General features: G+C 40.3%; 1 protein-coding gene across 1 annotated transcript; it reads right to left on the minus strand.

The window, feature by feature from the left end:
* Nucleotides 1-5,890: 5,890 nt before the first annotated feature.
* On the minus strand, nucleotides 5,891-21,166 carry SELENOO (selenoprotein O). The gene is made up of 9 exons (XM_061640214.1): nucleotides 20,462-21,166; nucleotides 17,307-17,510; nucleotides 16,572-16,752; nucleotides 14,548-14,678; nucleotides 13,532-13,812; nucleotides 13,191-13,341; nucleotides 9,374-9,559; nucleotides 8,754-8,910; nucleotides 5,891-7,825 (listed from the first exon to the last, which is right to left on the minus strand). The coding sequence occupies exons 1-9, from the start codon at nucleotides 21,022-21,024 to the stop codon at nucleotides 7,631-7,633; spliced, it is 2,049 nt and encodes a 682-aa protein (XP_061496198.1). The 5' UTR covers nucleotides 21,025-21,166; the 3' UTR covers nucleotides 5,891-7,630.
* Nucleotides 21,167-21,601: the final 435 nt, after the last annotated feature.

Genomic DNA, 21,601 nt, shown 5'->3' on the forward strand with positions numbered 1-21,601 from the left:
TGTTCATAAAGTATGAGAAGCAGAGAGACTTCCCCATGTGGTGCGTCTTTCAGAGGCTATCATGAATCAGGGTCCACAATCATGTGCTGGGCAAACAGGGATATGTGTGCCCCTATGTTGCACTGCATGCAAATCAGGTTAATCATAATTAAAGTATTAACAGCAAAAAAAATTACCTTTAATTGCCTGACGTGGTTCTGCCTGTGGAGAGATTAAATTGTCTTTATAGGAGACAGTTGCAAACATTGTTCTAATGACTCAAATTTCTGATGTTACTAATGAACAGACTTAAAAACTATTCCTGTGTGTCTTTATGCAAAAGAAAAAACCCTCAGATTACTGTAAAATTGTTAGGTGGTATAAGTCTTCTAAACATAAGGAATCAGTGTTATTCACTTTGAACAGAGGTGGAAATCAACCTGCCGCCCTTGTTTTGCCACAGAATATTTCTGAATAGAAGTTGCTGGAAACCACAGGAGGGAAGAGTGTTCTTGCTTAGGTCCTGCTTGCGGGCTTCCCATAGGTATCTGATTGGCCACTGTGAGAACAGGATGCTGGACTAGATGGGCCACTGGCCTGATCCAGCAGGGTCTTGTTTTGTTCTTATGTACCTCAGTTTTATCCAACCTGGGGCCCTCCAAATGTTTTTGGACTCCAACTCTCACCAGCCCCAACCAGCATGATCAATGCTCAGGAAGACATAGTCGAACAACATCTGGAGGACACTGGATGGGGAAGGCTATTCTAGTCTCACATGGAGGATGGCCAGCCAAGTGAGTTTTTAAGGGATATTTCCAGACAGAAGAAAGTTCCTATACTTATTTCTTCTCCAGTTAGATGGCTTATGAGGAATAGTAGCCTTTGGCAAAGACTTGCATTCGAAATAAGCTCCTCCTTCTACTTTTCTTCTCATGCATCTTCTGCTACCTCCCCCCCCCCTTTCCACCTGCAGTTATGTTTTCAAGCTGCCAGAGGCAACATGGCCAAATAGTAAGTCAGGCTCAGCCAAATAAGTAAAGCACTGTTGTTTGCTTTTTTGCTTCAACCAGGGATGGGGAACCTCATTGTCAGGGGTTGCATGTGGTGCTCCAGGCCTCTCTCTCCTGACCTCAGGTTTCTCCTTAGGCCCTGCCTCCCGCCTTAGGCCACATCCCTTCTTCCCAGACCAGTCCACTCCCCAGCCCTACTTCACATCCTCTTCAAGTGCTCTTGCCTGGCTGGAATGTGTCCCTTGAACTGTGACAATGCCTCTTGCTTGCTAGGGTGGTGGATATAGAAGTGCATGGGAGGACAGAAATAGAGGCGAGTATGGGGCCTACTATACAAAGGGAAGAATCACATTCATTTGTTCTGCCCACTTTTGCCTCTGGCCCTGCCCACCACTGGCATATGGCCCCCAGCAGGTCACCCACAACAAAATGTGGCCCCCAGACTAAAAAAATGTTTTCCGCCCTTGGCTTCTATGAAAGTGCCAATATAATTATTTACTACCTTTGTCCTGCCTTGCTGAAAATCCAGGATCAATAAAAACCCTACAATACTCTTGAACTGGAAACACTGGTTCATTCTCGTAACTGAAATAAAAAAATACAGATTTGTCCAAATAGTTGCATTCCATAGCACAGTTCTTACATTTATCAACCATACAACATATAGCCAAGTGTAGCATACCACTATCCAGCCATCCAATATTTTTGTAAACCTGTCACGCTGCATGTACGATGTACATGGGAGTGTGGTGGGGCATGGGGGGCAGGATGTAGCAGGTGTGAGGCAAGGGCTTGAGGGAAGCAAGGATGATGGGCGAGCAAGATGGGTGGGTGGGTGTGGAGCAAGTGAGGTGGGCGGGTTTGTGACCTAGGTGCACTGCACAGTGGCAGTTTGTCTCTGGGGCAGTGGCAGTAGAGGAACAGGCTAGGCAAGCAGGTTGGCAAGGGGAGTGGGGGGTTGGCAAGGGGAGTGGGGGGTTGGCAAGGGGAGTGGGGGGTTGGTGAGGGGAGTGGGGTTACCTGGGGGGGGTGAGTGAGGCAAGCGGAGCAAGTGGGTGGGTGGAAAGTTGAGTGGGGAGGAGGGCAGAGTCCCCCTAGTACTATACATCATTTGATGAATTTAGAAGTTCCTTAAAGTGAGGATTGGGAGTTGTGGAAACTTGCAGATTTTTTTTTTTAAGCATCTGAATATGGGTATCTGAAAATCTTAATCCAAGTGGAAAATGTGAAAAGTGTGTGCATACACACCCATCTTTAATCTGGGAGAAAGGACTTTGGGGGAAAAGGCTTACTTCCCCCTTTTCCAGTGCCACAGGGTCAGGATGGGTCATGGGTTGCAATCTAGGATGAATTTACAATTGGGAACCAATAGCTCTGAGGCCAGCAAGTAGTCAGGAGTGGGCCAATGAGAAGTAATAAAAGCAGGGCAAACTAGGTGGTAGGGTTATCGAGGTGCAAGCCTAGAGTTAGTTAGGACTGAAGTCAGAACCAGAGGATAAACCTGGACGTGGAATTAAGGAGCAAGTCAGGCCCAAAGAACAATCAAGAATACAAGCATATACCAAAGACCTTGTTGCTCAAGCAAGGCTCAAGTGGAATGGGAAGCTCTCTTGTTATCCTACCTGTTCAGGTGGATCCAAACAGCAAGCATGGAAGGCAGTCAGTCTAGGGCCTGAAGATACTTCACTGAGAAGCTGCCACCTGCCATTCAACGGTTTATCACATACAGACCCAGTGGCTCCCACCATACAGTCCTGATCAGAATTGCTCCTGTCCCCAATAACTTTGTTTTTAATGTGGGAAATCCTGTTCACAATCTCTCACATCACATTTAGATTTGCCCTCAATTTAAACTTACTGATTCACATTTCCATAAGGAAGAGTTTCCAGAAGAAAAGAGAGAACCGCTAAGAGACATTAATGGTAAGTGAATAAAGAGGACATCTCACCAAATTACAAACAATGCAATGATCAGATCTAGGATCTCACAAAACTGTTAATCACAAATGCGGGGCTTACATTTTGTCTCAGTCTGAAACAGAAGACTTGTCACATCATCCAGCAACAGCAGAGACGAATTACAGTTACTGTTCTAATAATAATATAACATTTTAGAGATAAATTTGCTGGTGTGATGTTTCCTAGAGACGTGAGTCTCCATGTAATGCCTGTCTGGTCACTGATTTGGCAAGGATAATACAGTTCTGCTATATCAAGAACTATTCCCTGCTTTTCTGCCAAACAATTTACCAATGAAGAAGAGAAGAGGAAATAAGGAGCTCAGGCCCTGCATACTTCTTTGTAAGCCTGTAATCTCATACCCGCTTACCTGGAGTAAGTGACCATGGATCTTACTTCTGAGTAGATATGTACAAGATGATGCAATTAAGCTCATTCACCCCACTGCTATAGAGGTCAGAGGTAGCATACTGTGGCTAAGAAATCATTTATAATTTATAATCATTTATAATGGTTCCTTACGATAGTTCAAAGAACTGCTGATTAGCAAACATAAAAACAATGTTTGTAGACAGCAAATATCCCACAATATGCATAAAATGTTTCCTTTGGGGAGGGGAAAAATCCCATAAGAATTATATTATCACAAGATTTATGAACTAAAGCCCCAATTTAAAAAAAAACACCCACCACCTTGTTAGTGAAACCTTTGTTTCAGAAGCACACCCAAGCACACTTGATCACCTTGCCCGTAGAATTTCCAGAAGGGAGTGGCTGCTGTGTTACTCTGCTGCAACAAAACCAACAGAATGTCTAGTGGCACATTAAACACTAACAAATTTATTATGGCATACGCTTTTGTGGACCAGAGCCCATTTCATCAGATGCGCTATCCTAAATTGGCAGGTATTATATACAAATGGGTTTTTTGTGTGTGTGGGGGATAAGCAGTGAGGCTAGGAGGACATACAGAGTGCAGTCTGTGACAAGTACATTAAACATCATTAGTGACAATTCACCCTTTGTAACTGTAACCTTTAATGTAATTGTCAGTCTGTACTTTTTGCAGTTTCCTCCTCATTGCTTACAACCTTCAAATCATCTGTATATACCTGCCATTTTAGCCTAACAATATATCTGCACAACAGCTTATGCCATAAATAAACCTTTAGGCTTGGTTCCAGACCCTAGTGTAGTGGCAAATTCAGAAGTAAATTCATGTTAGTCACAGCTACCACCACCCCTTCGCTGCTGGGCTGAAAATTCGATCCTTGTTAATGCCTTCTCCCACAACAATGGCTATCCCTAGCAGCCAATCAGCATGAAAGGGGAGAGCATTAGCTGCTGAGAAGAGTCTTCCCAGTGGCAGACTCAGCTTCTTTCACTCTGATTGGCACCAGTCATCAGGAAAGGACAAGCACATTAGAAGACTCTTCCCAGTGGCTAACACACTCCCCTTTCATGCTGATTGGCTCATAGGATGCTAGAGACATAGAAATCCTGCTGTGACTTGCTCCGAAAAAAGAGGACTAAGATCCCAAGACTCTAGACAACTATACCCGATCCAGACTTAGACAATCAATTGAACCAGGTAGCAGTGACTTAAATCCCATTGATTTCCGTGGGTCTACTCAAAGTATGACTAAGTTTGGATCCAAACCCTAGTGTTTCAGGTGTTAGAAAACTGTTGTCTGAAATAAGTGGCCCCTAGGGATGGTATAGATGTGTGCCTGACAGCCAGTGTGGTGGGTGGTGTGATCAGAGTGCTGGGCTAGGACCTGGGAGACCAGGATTCAAATCACCACTTGATCTGAATGAAGCTCACTGGGTGATCTTGGGCCAGTCACTGCCTCTCAGCCTATTCTACCACACATGGTGGTTGTGAGCTCCTTGAAGGTGGTATATAAATGTAGTAATAATGCTCCAGATGCATAGTGACTTGACAGTAGTCTTCACACACAACAGATTTCTGCAAATATAAGGCTACAACAAAAGGAAATATGGCTAATTAGAAAATATTTTCTACTTGTAATTTCAGATAAAAGTCTCTTAAAGAAAACAAAACACTTCTTTTCACTGCCCTTTGTCAACATTTCCCTGTGCCAGTGGTGAAGAAACGATGGCCCTCCAGATTCCCATAATTTCTTACCATTTGCCATGCCTGCAGAGCATGACAAGAGTTGGAATCCAACACCTGGAAGACCACAAGTCCTGCCCGTCCCTGTGTCCTATACTAAGGGAAAAATTCCTAAATGTATGATTGTAACAGTAGACAAGTTTCAGACTTCTGTGAAGTGATAGGGCAGGATTAATTGCCATTTTGAGTTCAATGTAGAATGATCACAATTAACAGCAACTTTGATACAGATTTAAAAGGAACATGATGTGTCTGTGTTCTGGGCACATGTGGGGAGTGGGGAAGAGAGAAAACCCTGAGTCTTAAAATGGTTGGAAGTTTAGGTAGCCATTATGTTCCAAGTGATAACAGAAAGCCAAAGTAGGCAAGGTTGCAATCTTATGCACCTTTACCTAGAAGAAAACCCATTTAGTTCTGTTACTCAAACAAGAATGCCAACAAAGTAAGACCAACCTGACCTCAACTGGGTAAAAATACTCATAATCCATCACTTAAAGGACTATCTTTTCCTTCTATTTCTCTTCCCATGTGTGTCATCGTAAGCCTGCTGGCAGTGTCTGTCTTTCTATTTAAAACAAAAATGATTCAAAACTCTTTCGGAGACAGTGGTCAAAACATTGGATAAAACAGAGTACAGCAGTAGATAATAAAAATCTGAAATTTTCAAAATTGGGTTTCTCAGAAATATCACTACAGTGGATGTACCTACTTGTAGTAGATATTTATTTTAATTATCTTCTGGATTTCTTAATTAGTCTAAAAATAACAAAAGACCACCTTTTTGTATGAGTATTGTCAAATTCATTTATTTTCAACAAACCCAGCTCAGGGTAATAATTTCCAGATTGTTGCTGCTATTTGCAGAATGAGAAAAGGCTGGAACACCAATTTTTAAAAAAGGTAGAGCGCAATACTTAAAAAAAATCACAAGAACATTCATATGTTTTTATTGCTAAAATTGGATAAAAATTAACTGAAGTTTGACTATGGGCAATAGGTTTCCCATTCACAACAGCTGTCCGAAGCACTATTTTTTAAAATTAAAAACTGTACATAAAGACCCTCAGAAGCCACAAAAAAGATCTCCTAATAGCCAGGCTCACAGCAGCCCTATTCATGCATTTGAGTGAACACATGTACAGGGTTCTAAATTAAAAGCAAGAAAAGTCTGTATGCTGCTCTTCACAGAAATTTCTATACCTACCATTTGTCCCCATCCCACATTCAAAGTACTGTTTTTTTCCACCCACTAGTGTACATTTACATTATAAGGCAGAAAGGACACGGTATCTCAGGTGCATTGCCACGTCAGTTATCCGGATCAATGAAAATATGAAGATGGCCTATGCTACCTGGAAGTACATTCCTAATTATTTTAATGGGACACTAATGAATGGGCCTTAGGACTACAGAAATGGTCGGTCACCCACCCAGTGAGATTTATTTTAGCAACATCTCCTTTTACTTTTCTGAAGAACAGTAATGTCTTCATGCAGCTGTTTTGTTAATGTATCTGATTGAGAAAATGCTATTAAAATATTTCAGCAGTTACCACAAAAGCAGAAAGTGTGAGAATGAAAGACTCTCCTGAGGTAGCAAAGTTGTTACATACAAAATAAATATGCTATATAAATGTGAAAGCATACATCATCTGAATGCTGAAGGCATTGTTTACACCCCAAGCAATATCACAGTGTATTTTGACAAAAATTATCCTGTTGAAGAAATCTAAGCTGCAGTCCTTAGCCATACTCCACACTATAAGAAGACAGAAGAGGGATGAGGATTCAGTCTCCCCAGCTGTTCCAGCAATTGATGACCAAACCTCTTTTTTTTAGGACTGTACAAATCATTCGAGATCCAGTAAAATGAACTGCATGCACAGATCCAGAAGCAGGATACTGTCCTGAACTATATGCTTCAATATGGACATCAACATAGCTGAAATGAAGCCACTATATATAAAGTAGTTAAGCTGTAACTTTTTTCTTCATTCTTTTTTATAATATACATTATTGCCATATTTTCCTTACTTGCCTATTATTTCTCTAAAAACCTGATATAAATATGAAGATTCACATTTCATGAACTACACAATTAAATGAAACACAGCTTCAAATAAGCAATGATGAGCTTAAACCTACTTCCCACTGAGACAGAATCAAAATATCCTTGCATAATAAAAATGTTATAAACATTGTCAGTACTATTAGATCACTTTCAGACAAAAATACTTCCAATACCTGGTTTGCTATTTTTGTCTTCACAAACACAGATTTCATTTGGATGTTCACAGATCAATGTGCAGAAAATATAACTGCACTTTGTGCGTGATGGGGAGAAGATACAACTTTGGTTTCTCTTCCAACACCTCAAGAGTGCATGGACAGCTGTGATTGTTACATGCTATAAATGATCATGGCTCAAGTGAGTCTGTGAAGATATCCAACCAAACTGTTTGAGACTTAATAGCACTTCTGTTGTGCCTTGTTGCACTTTCCACTTGGGAAGATCAAGATCTCTGTGGAAAATACAAGCAAGGCAGTTACGAAGATCATGTAACACAGAGTTCTGAAGCCCAGAGTGGAGGTTTACTACTATATGGAACTCTTCCCCTGGTTGCTGAACTGCAGGCAGCAGCTGCAGCCCCAATTCCTTCCACTTCAGTATCTTCAGTTACTTCACTGTAACATTCTTTATCTTCATATGGCTTTTCTAAGAGTTTCAAGACTTCAGTCACCTGGAAAAGAAGACAATTATTACAACCAAACCTGAATTATATTTTAAGAAATAATGTTTTTATTATTATACAGCCACGAGAGTGGCTGTATACTATAGACGGCATGGACTTTTTGCATTCCGTAATGTTAAATCGAAAATAACCCCCATGCCATTCTGATGCTTCCCATGAGCTCATTTCAAAACAAAACTGTACAAAACTTATAGTCCTGGACTCAGAAACGCTTGCTTAACAACCCTCTAAATTTCCATGGTGATACACAAAACAGTCAGAGAGAATCGACAGTTCAAAGTGTAAAAAGAGAGAGAGAAAAACAAGAACCCTTTTGGACTTTTTTCTGTCAGAGTTCTCATAATCTGTTGAAATTCATAAAAAATCAGCCACGGAGTACCTGTAATCCTATTACAGACCTTGCCCCATACTCTGACCTTTATCTTCTGAAGTTTAAAAGTTAAAAAAAATGCCTGGCTGATTTTTAATTAATTTAAGAAATCCAGTGGCCAGAGTACAGAGGGCAGCACCTTTCTTGTTTCTGTTATTTGGGCTGATTGTAGGTGTTGCCACCACTCACCAAATGCTCAGAGGCACATGTTACCAAATTATTCCAAGCTACACAGCAAGTGGATTGGACTGTGAAAGACCAACCCAAACTGTGTTTACATTTTGACAAATTTGTAGGGCAGTACAGTATCTCAGAGAGGTGGTCAGGTCTCCTGCTCCCCTGGTGCAGTCAGTATAGCTGACCAAATTCCCTGCTTTTTAAAGTTTGATAGAAATATCTGTTGGCTATAGGTACATTCTTAAACCGCAAGATTTTTTGCCTATTAGTGAATTTTTATACGGCTTTTTGGCCTCAGGGAACACCAAAGCTTGGTTATCCAGTATCTTGTGAATACCACATTTTGCAAGGTTTAGTAATACTGTTTACCTCTGTGAAGTCTCCCTTTTCTGCTGTTTCTATTGCATTTTGAGCAATGTAATTTCTCAAGATATATTTTGGATTGTTTGAATTCATAATTTTCACATGTTCAGCATTCCAGGTATCAGCATTACTAACATGTTCCATTTCTTTTTCTAGACGACCTCTGAAAGCACACAGAAGCAAACACTGAGAGCTTAGTCTAGTGCAAGTGTTTTAAACAAAGCCTTTGATGTCACAGTCCTGAAACTCAGAAATATACAAACAAGCATCTTAAGAGGACAAGTCTATAGTAACACTTTGATAGGATTTCCAGAGCACTAGATGTCCAGAGCACAATGCTGAGAGGAAATCCTTAAAATTTATTTTGAGGAATGTATGCTAGAGAGTGAATACAAATAATTGATTTCAAGAAGGCTATTTAAAAGATATTATTTGGAATATACTCCAATAATAAGTGCTGCAGTATAAAAGCCTTAGGGCTAAATTTAATTAATGTACATGTGCATTAATAAAACTTATAAACGTACATTCACTTTTCATAGTATGTAACTCTGAATAGGCAACTTATCATGTTTCAATGAATGAAAATAGTATCAGATAATTTTGCTGACGTATATTAGTCTCACCTGTAGTTCTGCAGCCAGTCTTTCCAGTGTCCTTTATTGCTACTAAGCAGTTCAGATGCTGTTAACTGCTGTAGCTTAGAGAACTGTTCTATGCGTTCAAGTTCTTTATTTATGTTAGATTTTGTTCCAATTAAGGCAAAAAGTTGTGGATTAGATTGTGCCAACATCAGCATCATTGAAAGTTGTCTAGAAAAAAAGAGGGAGGAAAAATAATGACAGAAATTAGTTACTATCAGTTGTGTGTTAATTTGGTTTCTGAAATAATTGTACAGAAAAAACATTTGACTTCTAAGCGGAAGTTGCAGACATATGTTTTGGCTGTGCCAAGTCTATCTCTACTGCGTGCCAGGGTGTATTTCTGCCTTTTCAGCCTAAACACAAGAGGGCAGCATGTTTCCACTGAGAATGAAAGAGCAAAGCAGTCAACAAGGAGTATAAAGTACAAAAGGTTTAGGAAGAAACTAAACTCTCCCACATATTATCCTTTAACTTTCAGCTCAATCCTACTTTTGATGGCTAGTTTGTTTGTAGTTCTCACTATATTGCAAGCTTAATCATAATGTGAGCTGTTTTCAAATACTGTACCAAGATTTCTTGATAGCATGGTTGGGTGGACTATCTATGACAAAAACTCTGTGAAATGTATTGGTCAATACACTCAGTTTTCAGGCCTATGGATGCTTTTATGCAAACAAAGTGGTATGCTAGGTACTAATTCTACAAGATGGGTGGTATTAGGCAAATCCTATGTGAGAGGTACGAGGGTACACAAGCTTACATTCCAAAACATTGAGATACATGTTCCAATTCAGAAACTTGGTTTAACCTGAAGACTGAAAGTTAAAATGGTTGCATGCGATCAATTTAATCTCAGGGCTAATGGCAATACACTCCTTCAGAAGAGACAAGAACATTTAATTTTTTCTGTTTTGATGGAAGCGTATGAACAAGCACAAAGGGATGGCATCACGGACATAACTTGATTCTTTCCAATCAATGCTACCTTTAAAAAAAATCACATTAACTATGCATGCTGGGGAACCATACTCCTGAGTGAGATTTACAGGTACCAGATGAATTAAAGAGGAATTAAGAAAGGGAAATTTTCTTGTCTAGGTTAAAATGCTGTTGGCAAAAAAGGAAGTATTAGTGGCAGCACCAAAACTTTATTTTATTTTTATTATAAAACTGTTCATATATCACAAACCATCAGGGTGGTGTACAGCAACAAAAAAACCCTTTAAAAGGTTTGAGAAGATGGGACCTACAGCAAAGGGTCTTGTGATACAAGTTCACCTGCTCATCCCCTTTTCTTTTTGTGTTATGTCTTTAAGAAAGATAAGCCCAAAGGTGGGGACTAACAAAAGATGAGGCAGTTAATAGCAAATATTTAGTAGATTATGCTCCAACTACTCTACAGAACATTGGAAACAAGGTTTTAGTAATATTGGTTGTTCAGTATTCACTTCTGAGTACTAGGAAATTAAGACAAGAACAGTTAGATATGTTTGTCAAAACAAGACTTCACAAAACGAACAATGATAACATCAAGTTTTATGACACAATGAAGAACAATGCCTTGACCTTCAATTCTTTGTATGCAGTCAAAAGGAAAGCAACTTCAAAGAAAGGAAAAACAGAAAGTTGAAATGACTTATAATAGCATTCTTAGATGGTCAACAGGTGGAACTCAATGATATAACACGTTATTGTTGGAGCTTCACACAATAATGATGTCACGATAATGTTCTCATATATACCTTCTTGAGGAAAACTAAAAAAAAAAGATGAAAAGCTGGAATGGAGAAAAAATACATCTCCATTCATTCAGTTGCAGAAAAGATGGCACAAAACTAAACTGCATAATCAGCTGTCCTACTTTTCTGGCTGCCAATTAGCTACCAGTGCTGGTATTAGTATACAAAATCCTATACAGCTTGGGACCAGAATACCTAAAAAATTGTTTCATCCCTTATATACTCAACTGATCGCTAGGCTCTGCTGGGAAGGCCTCCTGCAGATGCCATTTTATCAGCATGTCAGTTCCATACAATATAGGAATTGGGCCTTTACGAGTCAGGTAACATGTTAAGACAAACTATGGCTTAGTGTCAGGTAGCATGGCAGGAGGACTGTGGGAGGAGAAGCACAGTGGTCATAATTTCCTCTCTGAGATCTTGTTTCAAGAGATCTTGAAACTTCCTCCTACCATATTGTTTCATAGCACCGATATCACTAAGATAGGTTGTGTACTGGGCACATTGAAAATTATTCATAAGATCTCACATTCTCAGCTTCTAAGGTAAGTTTTTAAAGTCTAATTATACATGGAAAGTATTGCATACAAATATATTTGTATGTGTGTATATTATTAAAGCAACTATTACTTATTTATATCCTGCCTTTTAAGGTGCATGCTGTAAGGTGGTTTACAACTAATAAAGACAATGGGTTGAATCGAGAGTAGAGATGTGAAGGCCTAGGAAAAAAGAAAGGGAAAATGTGTGTGTGTGTGTGTGTGTGTAATTTCCCCCTTTTCCCCCCCTGAAGTCTGAATTTTTCCAGTTTCCACCCCAAGCTTTCACATTGCTATCCAGAGTACCCTTCTGTGAATGGAAGAGTTTCTCCCATCTACGAAAAGGTTCCCACTGGAGAAAGGGAGATGATTCTTCCTTCCCCATGCAGCCTCACAACTTTACATGCTGTATTGTAGGGTCCTTCTGAAGCAGTTTTTTGGGGGGACACAGAGGGTTACAGAGTGAAGGAGGAATTGACAAAAACAACCTCTCCTCTTGGTCCAGGAAAAAGGGAACAGAGTTCTGCTCATGGGGACTCTGGATCCATTCCAAACAACTAAAACCAGCAGCACGAAGCCAGCATAAAACCATCAATGAAAAGCTGTACAACAAAAATGTTAATTCAAATTTGTTTAGAAGTCACTAACCAGGGTGCCATAAATATTTCTCAAGGGGGTGATTTCCAAAGGTGTCAGACCACCACTGAAAAGACCCTCATTCCCACCAATCTGTTAGGTCTTCATAGCAACAAGAGAGCAGGACTGTAAGCAAAAACTATCTTGAATCAGGTAGCAAACCCAAAATCATTTTCCTTAAAACCCGCAAAACATTAAAAATTCCTGCTAAAAAATGTTGGCTTTTCACTCTCAATAAAAGTATGCTTCCATTTTGTTTTTTAGTTTCTAGAGTAAAAGAGCTGAAGTACACATTTGAACTCAGCACATGCAGTACACACAAAAACATGTCTGCCACTTAACTAAAAAATGTCTCTCAAAGTTTAAATACAAGTCTCCTGTTTTCAACCCAACTAAAGTAAAGGTAAAGGTGTCCCCGCACTTATAGTGCGAGTCGTTTCTGACTCTTAGGGTGATGTCTTGCGACGTTTACTAGGCAGACCATATATATGGGGTGGAATTGCCAGTTCCTTCCCCGGCCTTTCTTTACCCCCCAGCGTATGCCGGGTACTCATTTTACCGACCATGGAAGGATGAGTGGACCTCGACTCCTTTTACCAGAGGTTCGACTTCCTCCTTCCATTGGAATTGAACTCTGGCCATGAACAGAGCTTCGGCTGCGTTACCGCTGCTTACCACTCTGCGCCACGGAGGGTCTTTCAACCCGACTAGAACTACCATATTAATCTAGTACTAGAATCTTGTAGAAAACAAAATAAATATCTGCTACTGTTCACATTCAACCTTCCAGATTTATACCTCAACAATGAATCCATCATTTTCCTCCAGAAATGAATATATCTAAAAACATACTGTATCACTGCACAGCATCACAGCTCAATATACCTGGGATCCATTTGAGGCCTGTATGCAACTTTCAGTTCTTCTAAAGACGCACACTGCTTTGAAATCTTATCTAAGTAGTCTTCCAATTTTAAAGGATCAGAGTCTACTGAGAAAGAACTCAGCAAGCGGAAAGTATTTGTAAAATCTGCACCTGAGAAACAAATTTAATGGGAACTTTAATTCAGCTGTTTCTATAATTCAGTTCAAATTGTTTTTATCTTGTACTAGCATAATGTTCTTATTTTCAATGTATTAACATATATGATCCAAATGATTTTATATGGAATATCAAATGAATGATACCTTGTTATTTGAAATATAAATATAGAACGCACACTAACCTGTGAGATGCATAGTTTCCAATAAATCAGATACCAATTTATTATCATCGTCCAACTGGAGCTGAATTAGTCCTAGCTTCTTTCTCATTGTCTGCAAATAATGTCTCTCAAATTCTGTATCATATTCTTCTTCCAGTATGCGTATACTGATTTCCAATGGAAGTTCTGGGACTAAGGCTTCAGCAAGTTTGCCTATATTCCACTTACAAATCTCTGGTTGTTTATTGTAAGCATAGCGCCCTGTGTTATCAGACCCATTGCAAATATGTTCAGGATCGTATCTACAAAACAGTAATATTTGGTACAATACAATTTATATGAGTGACCAGTAATACTGCAGTCACTAGATACTATAGAAATACAAACATTACAGAGTTATCCAACTGGTGTCCCACCATTGATGGAAGTCTCTCTCATCTAGCACAGACTTCCATCACCAGAACAGGTAAGAGACACAATCTTTGATGATTCCTCCTCCCCTTGCAGCTCCCCAACATCACATTCCACACTGTTCCAAAAGGTTTCCTCAATCCACTGGAGCAGGTTTGGGGAGCTGTGGGAAGTCACAATGGGGAAGGGCAACTGTTGAAGATTGCTTCAATTCCTATTCTGCTGATGGAAGGCTCTGCTGGATCGTGGACACCAACTGGATACAATTTTACATATATAAGAATCGTATATCACGCTAAACAATGGTTCTGTATTTTACTCCATCTTAATCTCATTCAGGACCAGTTAGTCAAATACTGAACATGGATAAGATGCTAAGAAACCAATATAAACCTTTGACAGCTATAGATCTAACAAGGTTGACAACAATGCTGCTGCAATACACAGCAAAATTATTCTGGATTATCCCATTAACACCAATACGTATAATCCAGTACAAGGATTTTAGAAGTTTTTATATTACTGCATACTTCCACAGAGTTAAATTATTTTTCAAAAATCAAAGAAAAAAAGTGAGACCCTGGTGCCATTTTCTAGTCAATATAACGGTACTGAGATACACTAACCTGTCCATAAATCCAAAAGGTCCATAATCAATTGTAAGTCCAACTATACTCATGTTATCAGTATTGAGCACACCATGACAGAATCCAACACACTGCCATTCAGCAACCATCCTTGCTGTCCGCCTTGTTACCTTAAAAATATGTCCTGATTAGTTTTGTCTCTTTTCATCTATGAACTTTAATTTTTCATATACACTGCATATTAAATAGAGTGGTACTAAAGATTAGACAATTACAAATGTGCATAATGAGCATTTTCCATCTATATGCCCCATTACCCATATATTTTTTTAAAAAATTAACCACAGATCCAATGGACAATAAAAGACTAATTCTTTTCTGTCGATACCTCTTGCATGCATGGAACAGAAAATAAAATGGCTACCTCAGATCTCAGTACATTTAATAAATCCACTGTCACTGGGCAATAAACACAAGTCTCAACGACATGATTGTACTGAAATTCAGAAGTTCTTGATGTTCACACTTTAATGAGCTGATTCCCCTGCTTATTTCTGGACAAATGAGCAGCAAGAGGTGGCATATATATTCAGGTAAAGCTGGCCACTATCAAAGACATGAGCATGAAATGTCAAGATAGCTAGCCTGAAAAACACAACCAATGTAAAAAGAATAGGTCACTTATATTTTAATTCTAAACTCAAGTGGGTTGTTTTTACCGATACCAATTTACTAATTTCCCATCCTGTTAATGAAGAAACGTGAGCCCCTTTCTTAAATGCGTGCGAAAGGTAATGCAGCAGTGCAGATAATTATGGGTGGCTTTATAGTATTCTCACTTCTATTACTCCACCCCTAGTTACTGATTCGTTTGGTTTCTATGGAGTGAAGACCTAGTCATGCATTGTTGTAGTGGTTTCTCACTATCTTCTGGTTCTTGTTTAGGTAAGTTTATTGTTAATGTGAGAATATGTTTTTACAATCTTAAAAACTACTCATACTGATGATGGTGGTTTTTCAAAGATGTCAAAACATTTAAGTAACCCTTAAAAACTAAAAATGTTTATGTTGCTTTTAAACCTCCGAAACCATCTTCACTGGTGCCTGGAGGCAGTGATGGGCTGGATGTGGGCCAATAAATCGAGGCTGAATGCTGAAAAGACAGAGGTGTTATGTGTTCAGAGTTCTCATGTCTGGGAGGTGGGGAGACTTGACTGTTCTGGATGGGGTTGCACCCCCTTGAAAGAGCAAGTTCACAGCTTGGGGGTACTCCTGGATCCAATATTGTCACTGGCCTCAGTGGCTAGAAGTGCCTTTTTCTAGCTCCAACTGGTTCGCCAGCTTCAACCTCTTTTGGACAGTGATGTTCTGGTAACTTCCAGATTGGATTATTGCAAAGTGCACTGTGTGGGGCTGCCCTTGAAGATGACTTGGAAACTTCAATTGGTCCAAACTGGTCCAGATTACTGACTGGAATTCCTTTTTTGATCTTACAAAACCTGTTTTAAAACAGCTGCATTGGTTGCCAGTTACGTTTCTGAGCCCAATTTAAGGTGCTCATGCTAGTGTTTAAAGCCCTAAACTACTTTAACCCAAATATCTGAAAGACTGCCCCCTACAAACCCTCTTGGGTGCTGAGACCAGCAGAAGGAGCCCTTTTGGTAGTTCTGCCATCCTCAGAATTTCAGATGGTGGCGGCCTGGAAGAGGGCATTCTCTGTGGTGGCCTCTAAGTTGTGGAACATCCTCCCCACCAAGGTGCATCTGGCAACTTTGCTGTATGGTTTTAGGCAAATGCTAAAGATGCACCTCTTTACCCTGGACTTTGACATCTGAGAAATGTATTTTTAGGACCCACCCTATTTGGGGGTTTTAGGTTGTTTTTAAATTGTTTTTAATGTCCTATTTTACAATTGTTGTAACCTGTCCTGAGACCTTTGGGTGAAAGATAGGTAATAAATGATGATGATCTCTGTTGTGTAATTTTACAGAGTGCCTTGGAGAAAGAGTGGAATACAAATCTAATAAAAATGTATTTAAATTATCAGATAGCACCTGTCTTACCTCCTGAAAGAAAGCAGCATTCCTCTGAACATTATTGTCTGGATGTGCTTGTAAAATCTCTGGATAGAAAGTGCTGATCACATAATCAAGCATTTGTATACGAATATCATTTCTATTAACACTGGGGCCTTTACGTCCTGTATGTTCATCAGCAGGTTTAAAAACTTCAAATGATCCAAATCTAAATAAAATGATTATCAAATATTGAAATAAAACAGCAGAATATGAAGATATTTTCTTTAGGTTTTCTTCTGTATAGTTTATTTTGATACATTTTTAAACAACAGCAAGTAAATAAATTTTTTTTGGCTTGATGTACTGCAACAAAAGGTAACAGCATAGTGATAAGCCCTAATGCTAAAACGTGTTTTATAGAGATTTTAAAAACTCATTACTTTATTAGCTGTTAGAGATGGGAGACTGAATTGTGTTTCAAAGATAGAACTACCAGCAGTTTTCAGGTTTTTAAAGACTTTTAGTTCAAACAAGCATTTGGGAAATTACTTCTTCATTTTTTTTAACCGTGTACTTGTATGATAGTAGTGCTGTGGTTGCAACCCAGTATTGGGTCCTAAACCACCTGTTGAAAACTAATGTCCTTGTGTCTAGAGTTAAATATAAGCAATCCAGTATTTATAAGTAATAGGCAAAAGTCCCAGGTACCTGAAATGTTCGTCTTATCTAAAAACTGCAGATAATCCTGATTTAACATAAAATCCAAACCAGGACATTTACCTGATAAATGTTGGTGCTATTCTCAAGACAATGGTGCACCTTTCTTTTTTTGGATTTCCATCATAAAAAATGTCCCGAATAACTTCTGAGTCAGATGTTACACAGGCTCCAGCTCTGGTTGTAGGTATTCCTAGATGGAACATTGCCTCGCTACAAAGGAATTCTCGTATGCTTGATCGTAAAACTTTACGACCATCTGCTTGTCTGTAAAAGATGGAAAAATAGTACAGTAAGTTTTTAAAAAATCAAAGATCTTAGCATAGTTTCAAATTTACAAATGGAAGGATCAAATTCACTATGAAAAGTTCACTCAATATAAAAAAATTATGCCTGCTCTTAAACAGCATTTTATTCCAGCAGTAAAAATATTTCTTTTCTGTACTGAAAATAAAGCAGGCAGTAAACTACTTTTGCTTACTTTATAGGGCAGTTCTAGACATGTCTACTCAGAAGTAAATCCCAATGAATGAGCAAGACTTAATTTTGGCTAAGTGCATATAAGATCATAGTCTTAGTGTGTCTGTACATATGAAGATGAAACTACTTTGCCACTACAGCTTCTACTGATATTACTGCTATTCTTGATGTTAAGTAGGAATATACCCTTTGTTAATAACAATAAAAACCAAAACAGAATCCTTGAATAGATTTTACCTCACATAGAAGTGATCAATTATTTTTGTATAAATAGAAGATAGGTTATGGTACTGTAGAGAGCCAGTGTGGTGTAATGGTGAAGGTGCTGGACTATACCTGGGAGACCAGGGTTCGAATCCCCACATAGCCATGAAGCTCACTGGGTGACCTTGGGCCAGTCACTGCCTCTCAGCCTCAGAGGAAGGCAATGGTAAACCCCCTCTGAATAACGCTTACCATGAAAACCCTATTCATAGGGTCACCATAAGTCAGGATCAACTTGCAGGCAGTCCATTTCTATTTTATGATACTGTAATGGTTTGGCATTTATCTTCAATATTAGAATAACATGGTAACCCCTGGTTCAAATGCCACCAGAACATAATTGGTCATAACAGGAACTGCCAGCAAGAATCCTTAGTGGCTTGCTGTTGTTCATGGGATAGGGAAGACTGTAAGCGTACTTAATGAATTAATTTGTTAATTTTTGAATAATTTCCAAAAATAATCTCCAAAAATTTAGAAAAATGGGGGCTCACAAACTGCAAAACAGCCACTTCTAACATCATCATCATCATCATTTCCATTTATAGACCGCTTACTATCTAAAAGATCTCAAAGCGGTTTACAATACAATACACACGGTACAATAAAAATATCAAATTAATTTACAAAGCAAAATACATGAATAATATTCATAAACATATACATCAACACAGTATAAAAGTAAGAATTCACCAAGGGAAGCCCATAAGCCGCCCTCCCTCTCTATGAAAGTGTCAGAAAACTGAAATTATGTTGACCATGGAGGAGGGCGACAAGCAGATAAAAGGTTATCGCTTCCCTGGTGCGGCTTGCCACCATTTCTGCAGAAACAGCCACTTCTAACATTCTTTCAGAAACAAACCCAGCAGTAGAGAAATAGTCAAGAAATATCTAACAACTACAACTAACACCCCAAACACACTGCAACTAAGAGCACTTGGTAGAATGCTGCAGTCATATTTGCATTTATTGCCCGGTAATAAAGTTTAAAAAATGGAAATGGTCTGCCTTCAAGTCGATTCCGACTTATGACGACCCTATGAATAGGGTTTTCATGGTAAGCGGTATTCAGAGGTGGTTTTACCATTGCCTTCCTCTGAGGCTGAGAGGCAGTGACTGGCCCAAGGTCACCCAGTCAGCTTCATGGCTGTGTGGGGATTCGAACCCTGGTCTCCCAGGTTGTAGTCCAACACCTTAACCCAGGCCTTTCCCAATCTTTGGGTCCCCAGATGTTGCTGGACTACATTTCCCATAATTCCTGACCATTGGCCTTGTTGGCTGGGAGTGATGGGAGTTGTTATCCAGCAACATCTGGGGACCCAAAGGTTGGGAAAGGCTGCCTTAACCACTACACCACACTGGCTCTCACCAATAAAGTTTAAGTGTTCTGAAATAAATGTCATTCTATGTTTCTTTAACATATGGCCATAGAAAACCCATATACAAAGCATTATTTTTGTCTGCAATCCTAAGAAACAGCAATCTTTTCACACTACACATGGTGTGTAAAGATAATGGACTACCTTGTGCCCTCCTTCCCAACTTGACAGCAAACACTATTATAGGAAAATGCCCTTCTTTAAAAAAGTACATCAAGAAATACAGTAAAAATGTTTATGAATAGACATATACATCTAGTACCTCTAGGAAATTATATCAGCTGCATTTTAAAGAAACCTATTAGAAGACTTCTGACTTAAAACCTTCCCCTGCTAATACATGGATAGGGACTGACAATGGTTAAGCACGGATACATGTTCATTAATGCTGTTTTGTTTTAATGTATTTTAAGATCTGTTTTTATGATGTTTTAAAGTGTTTTTAGTGCTTTGTTTGCCGCTCTGGGCTCCTGCTGGGAGGAAGGGCGGGATACAAATGAAATAATAAATAAATAAATAAATGTGACAGCCAGAGTGCAGTACCACGCAATGGCAAGTACAGCAGAAACAACCATCTCGTATCATACCACCTCAAAGAGAGGTTTTAGGACACCTCATTCAAGTACCACCCCTTAATCAATGGAAACTGTCCACACATTCATCTGCAGGCCACTGAGTGATACAATATCAAATGATACACCTGAATCACTCTCTAGCAGTTTAGCTGATACTACATATCCCAGACTCTGACTAGACAATGGAGAAGTGTACGGCGCTAAACCTTGATTCAAGTTGTCAAGGAAGGGAGAAGACTAAAGACAATACGACCCACTGACACTACAATGACTTACTTCTGAGTAAGCTCACAAACAGCTGCACCCTAAGCATGTTTACTCAGAATATGTCCAATCAAACCCAATGGGCCTTATTTCCCACGGCAAAGTTCTGCAGCCTACATCGTATGCTAATACAACCTGGTTTCTTCCAGGACCAAGAAGGGGACCGGGTCTCTGCCACTCCCTCTCCCGAAAACAATGTGCGCGCGTGTGCCTTCCCTGGATGGGAATACTTGACAGACGAGGCGGGGGCTGTTACCGGGAGAAGGGGGTGAGGCCGGCGCCCTTAAGCTGGATCTCCCAGCGCTCGCCGCGCGGGTTCAACACCTCGCCCAGGTAGATGGCAGCGCCGTCACCGAGCTGCCCAGCGAAGTTGCCGAACTGGTGGCCGCAGTAGCAGTGGGCGGCGGGCTCCGCTCCCGGCAGTAGCCGGTTCCCGCTGAAGTAAAGCGCCGCCTCAGCCTTCTCTTCCAGCGTCCGCGGTTCCCTCAGGCCCAGTAGCGCCAGCGCTGGCTGAGACACAGATACGAGTCGCGGGGTCTGCACTAGGGTAGGCCGCACACGGGAGAAGCAAGCGTCCGCCACAGGCCGAGGCACATTCTCTTCACTCGGGTCCAGCGGAAGCGCCCGCAGTGCCCGGTTGTCAAACCGAAGCACTCCGAGCCACCAAACGGCCTCACCGGGACTACAAGAATACGAGGGGGAAGATGCCGCAGCCTCCATAATAATTAACCTGCGCGAGGCTACTGCAGAGACGTACGAAAAAGGCAACGGCAGTAAACAGCTGAAGGAGCGACTCTTACTACGTAGCGCCGTTGCCATTCACCGCTCCCCTGTCTTTTCGGCCACCGTTCACCAGGGAGGGCGCTGGCGAGCAACCTCGTCAGGCCTTCCTATTTTCGCGTCCTCAACGCCTCCCTCTCAGCCTCTCCCGCTCTGGCCTTGCACATGCGCAAGCACCTCCTAATTCCTCCCCCCCATCAGACAGGCATCAGGAGACTAGCCAATCAAAGAGTGAGATGTAAATTACTAACCTTTTCCCTATGTTACGAGTGACACATCATCTCCTTGTCTAGACACAGTGGAAACAGTGTTTTAAAAATCTAGCAAAGCCGGGCAGAAGCGATTGCCGCGGATAGGAATCGAGAAATCCAGGATTTCGGCGTACCTATGCTTGGGCAGAAACAGTCCATCTGCCCCGCCAAGGTGGAAGCGGAAGAAGAGAGTTTTTAATTCAGCTCTTTCTTGGTACGATTTTTAAAAAACATTTAAAAAAACGTTTTAAAAAAATTACTCTGCAAACACCCTATCCTCATAGTGTGGGGGGCGGGCGGAGGGAAGGGAGGAGTTGCGACTCAGTGTGACTTTATGACCATGGAGCAGTGGTGGTTGTAGGGTT

Source organism: Rhineura floridana, chromosome 8 (genome assembly GCF_030035675.1).
Source record: "Rhineura floridana isolate rRhiFlo1 chromosome 8, rRhiFlo1.hap2, whole genome shotgun sequence".
Classification (NCBI taxonomy): Eukaryota; Metazoa; Chordata; class Lepidosauria; order Squamata; family Rhineuridae; genus Rhineura; species Rhineura floridana.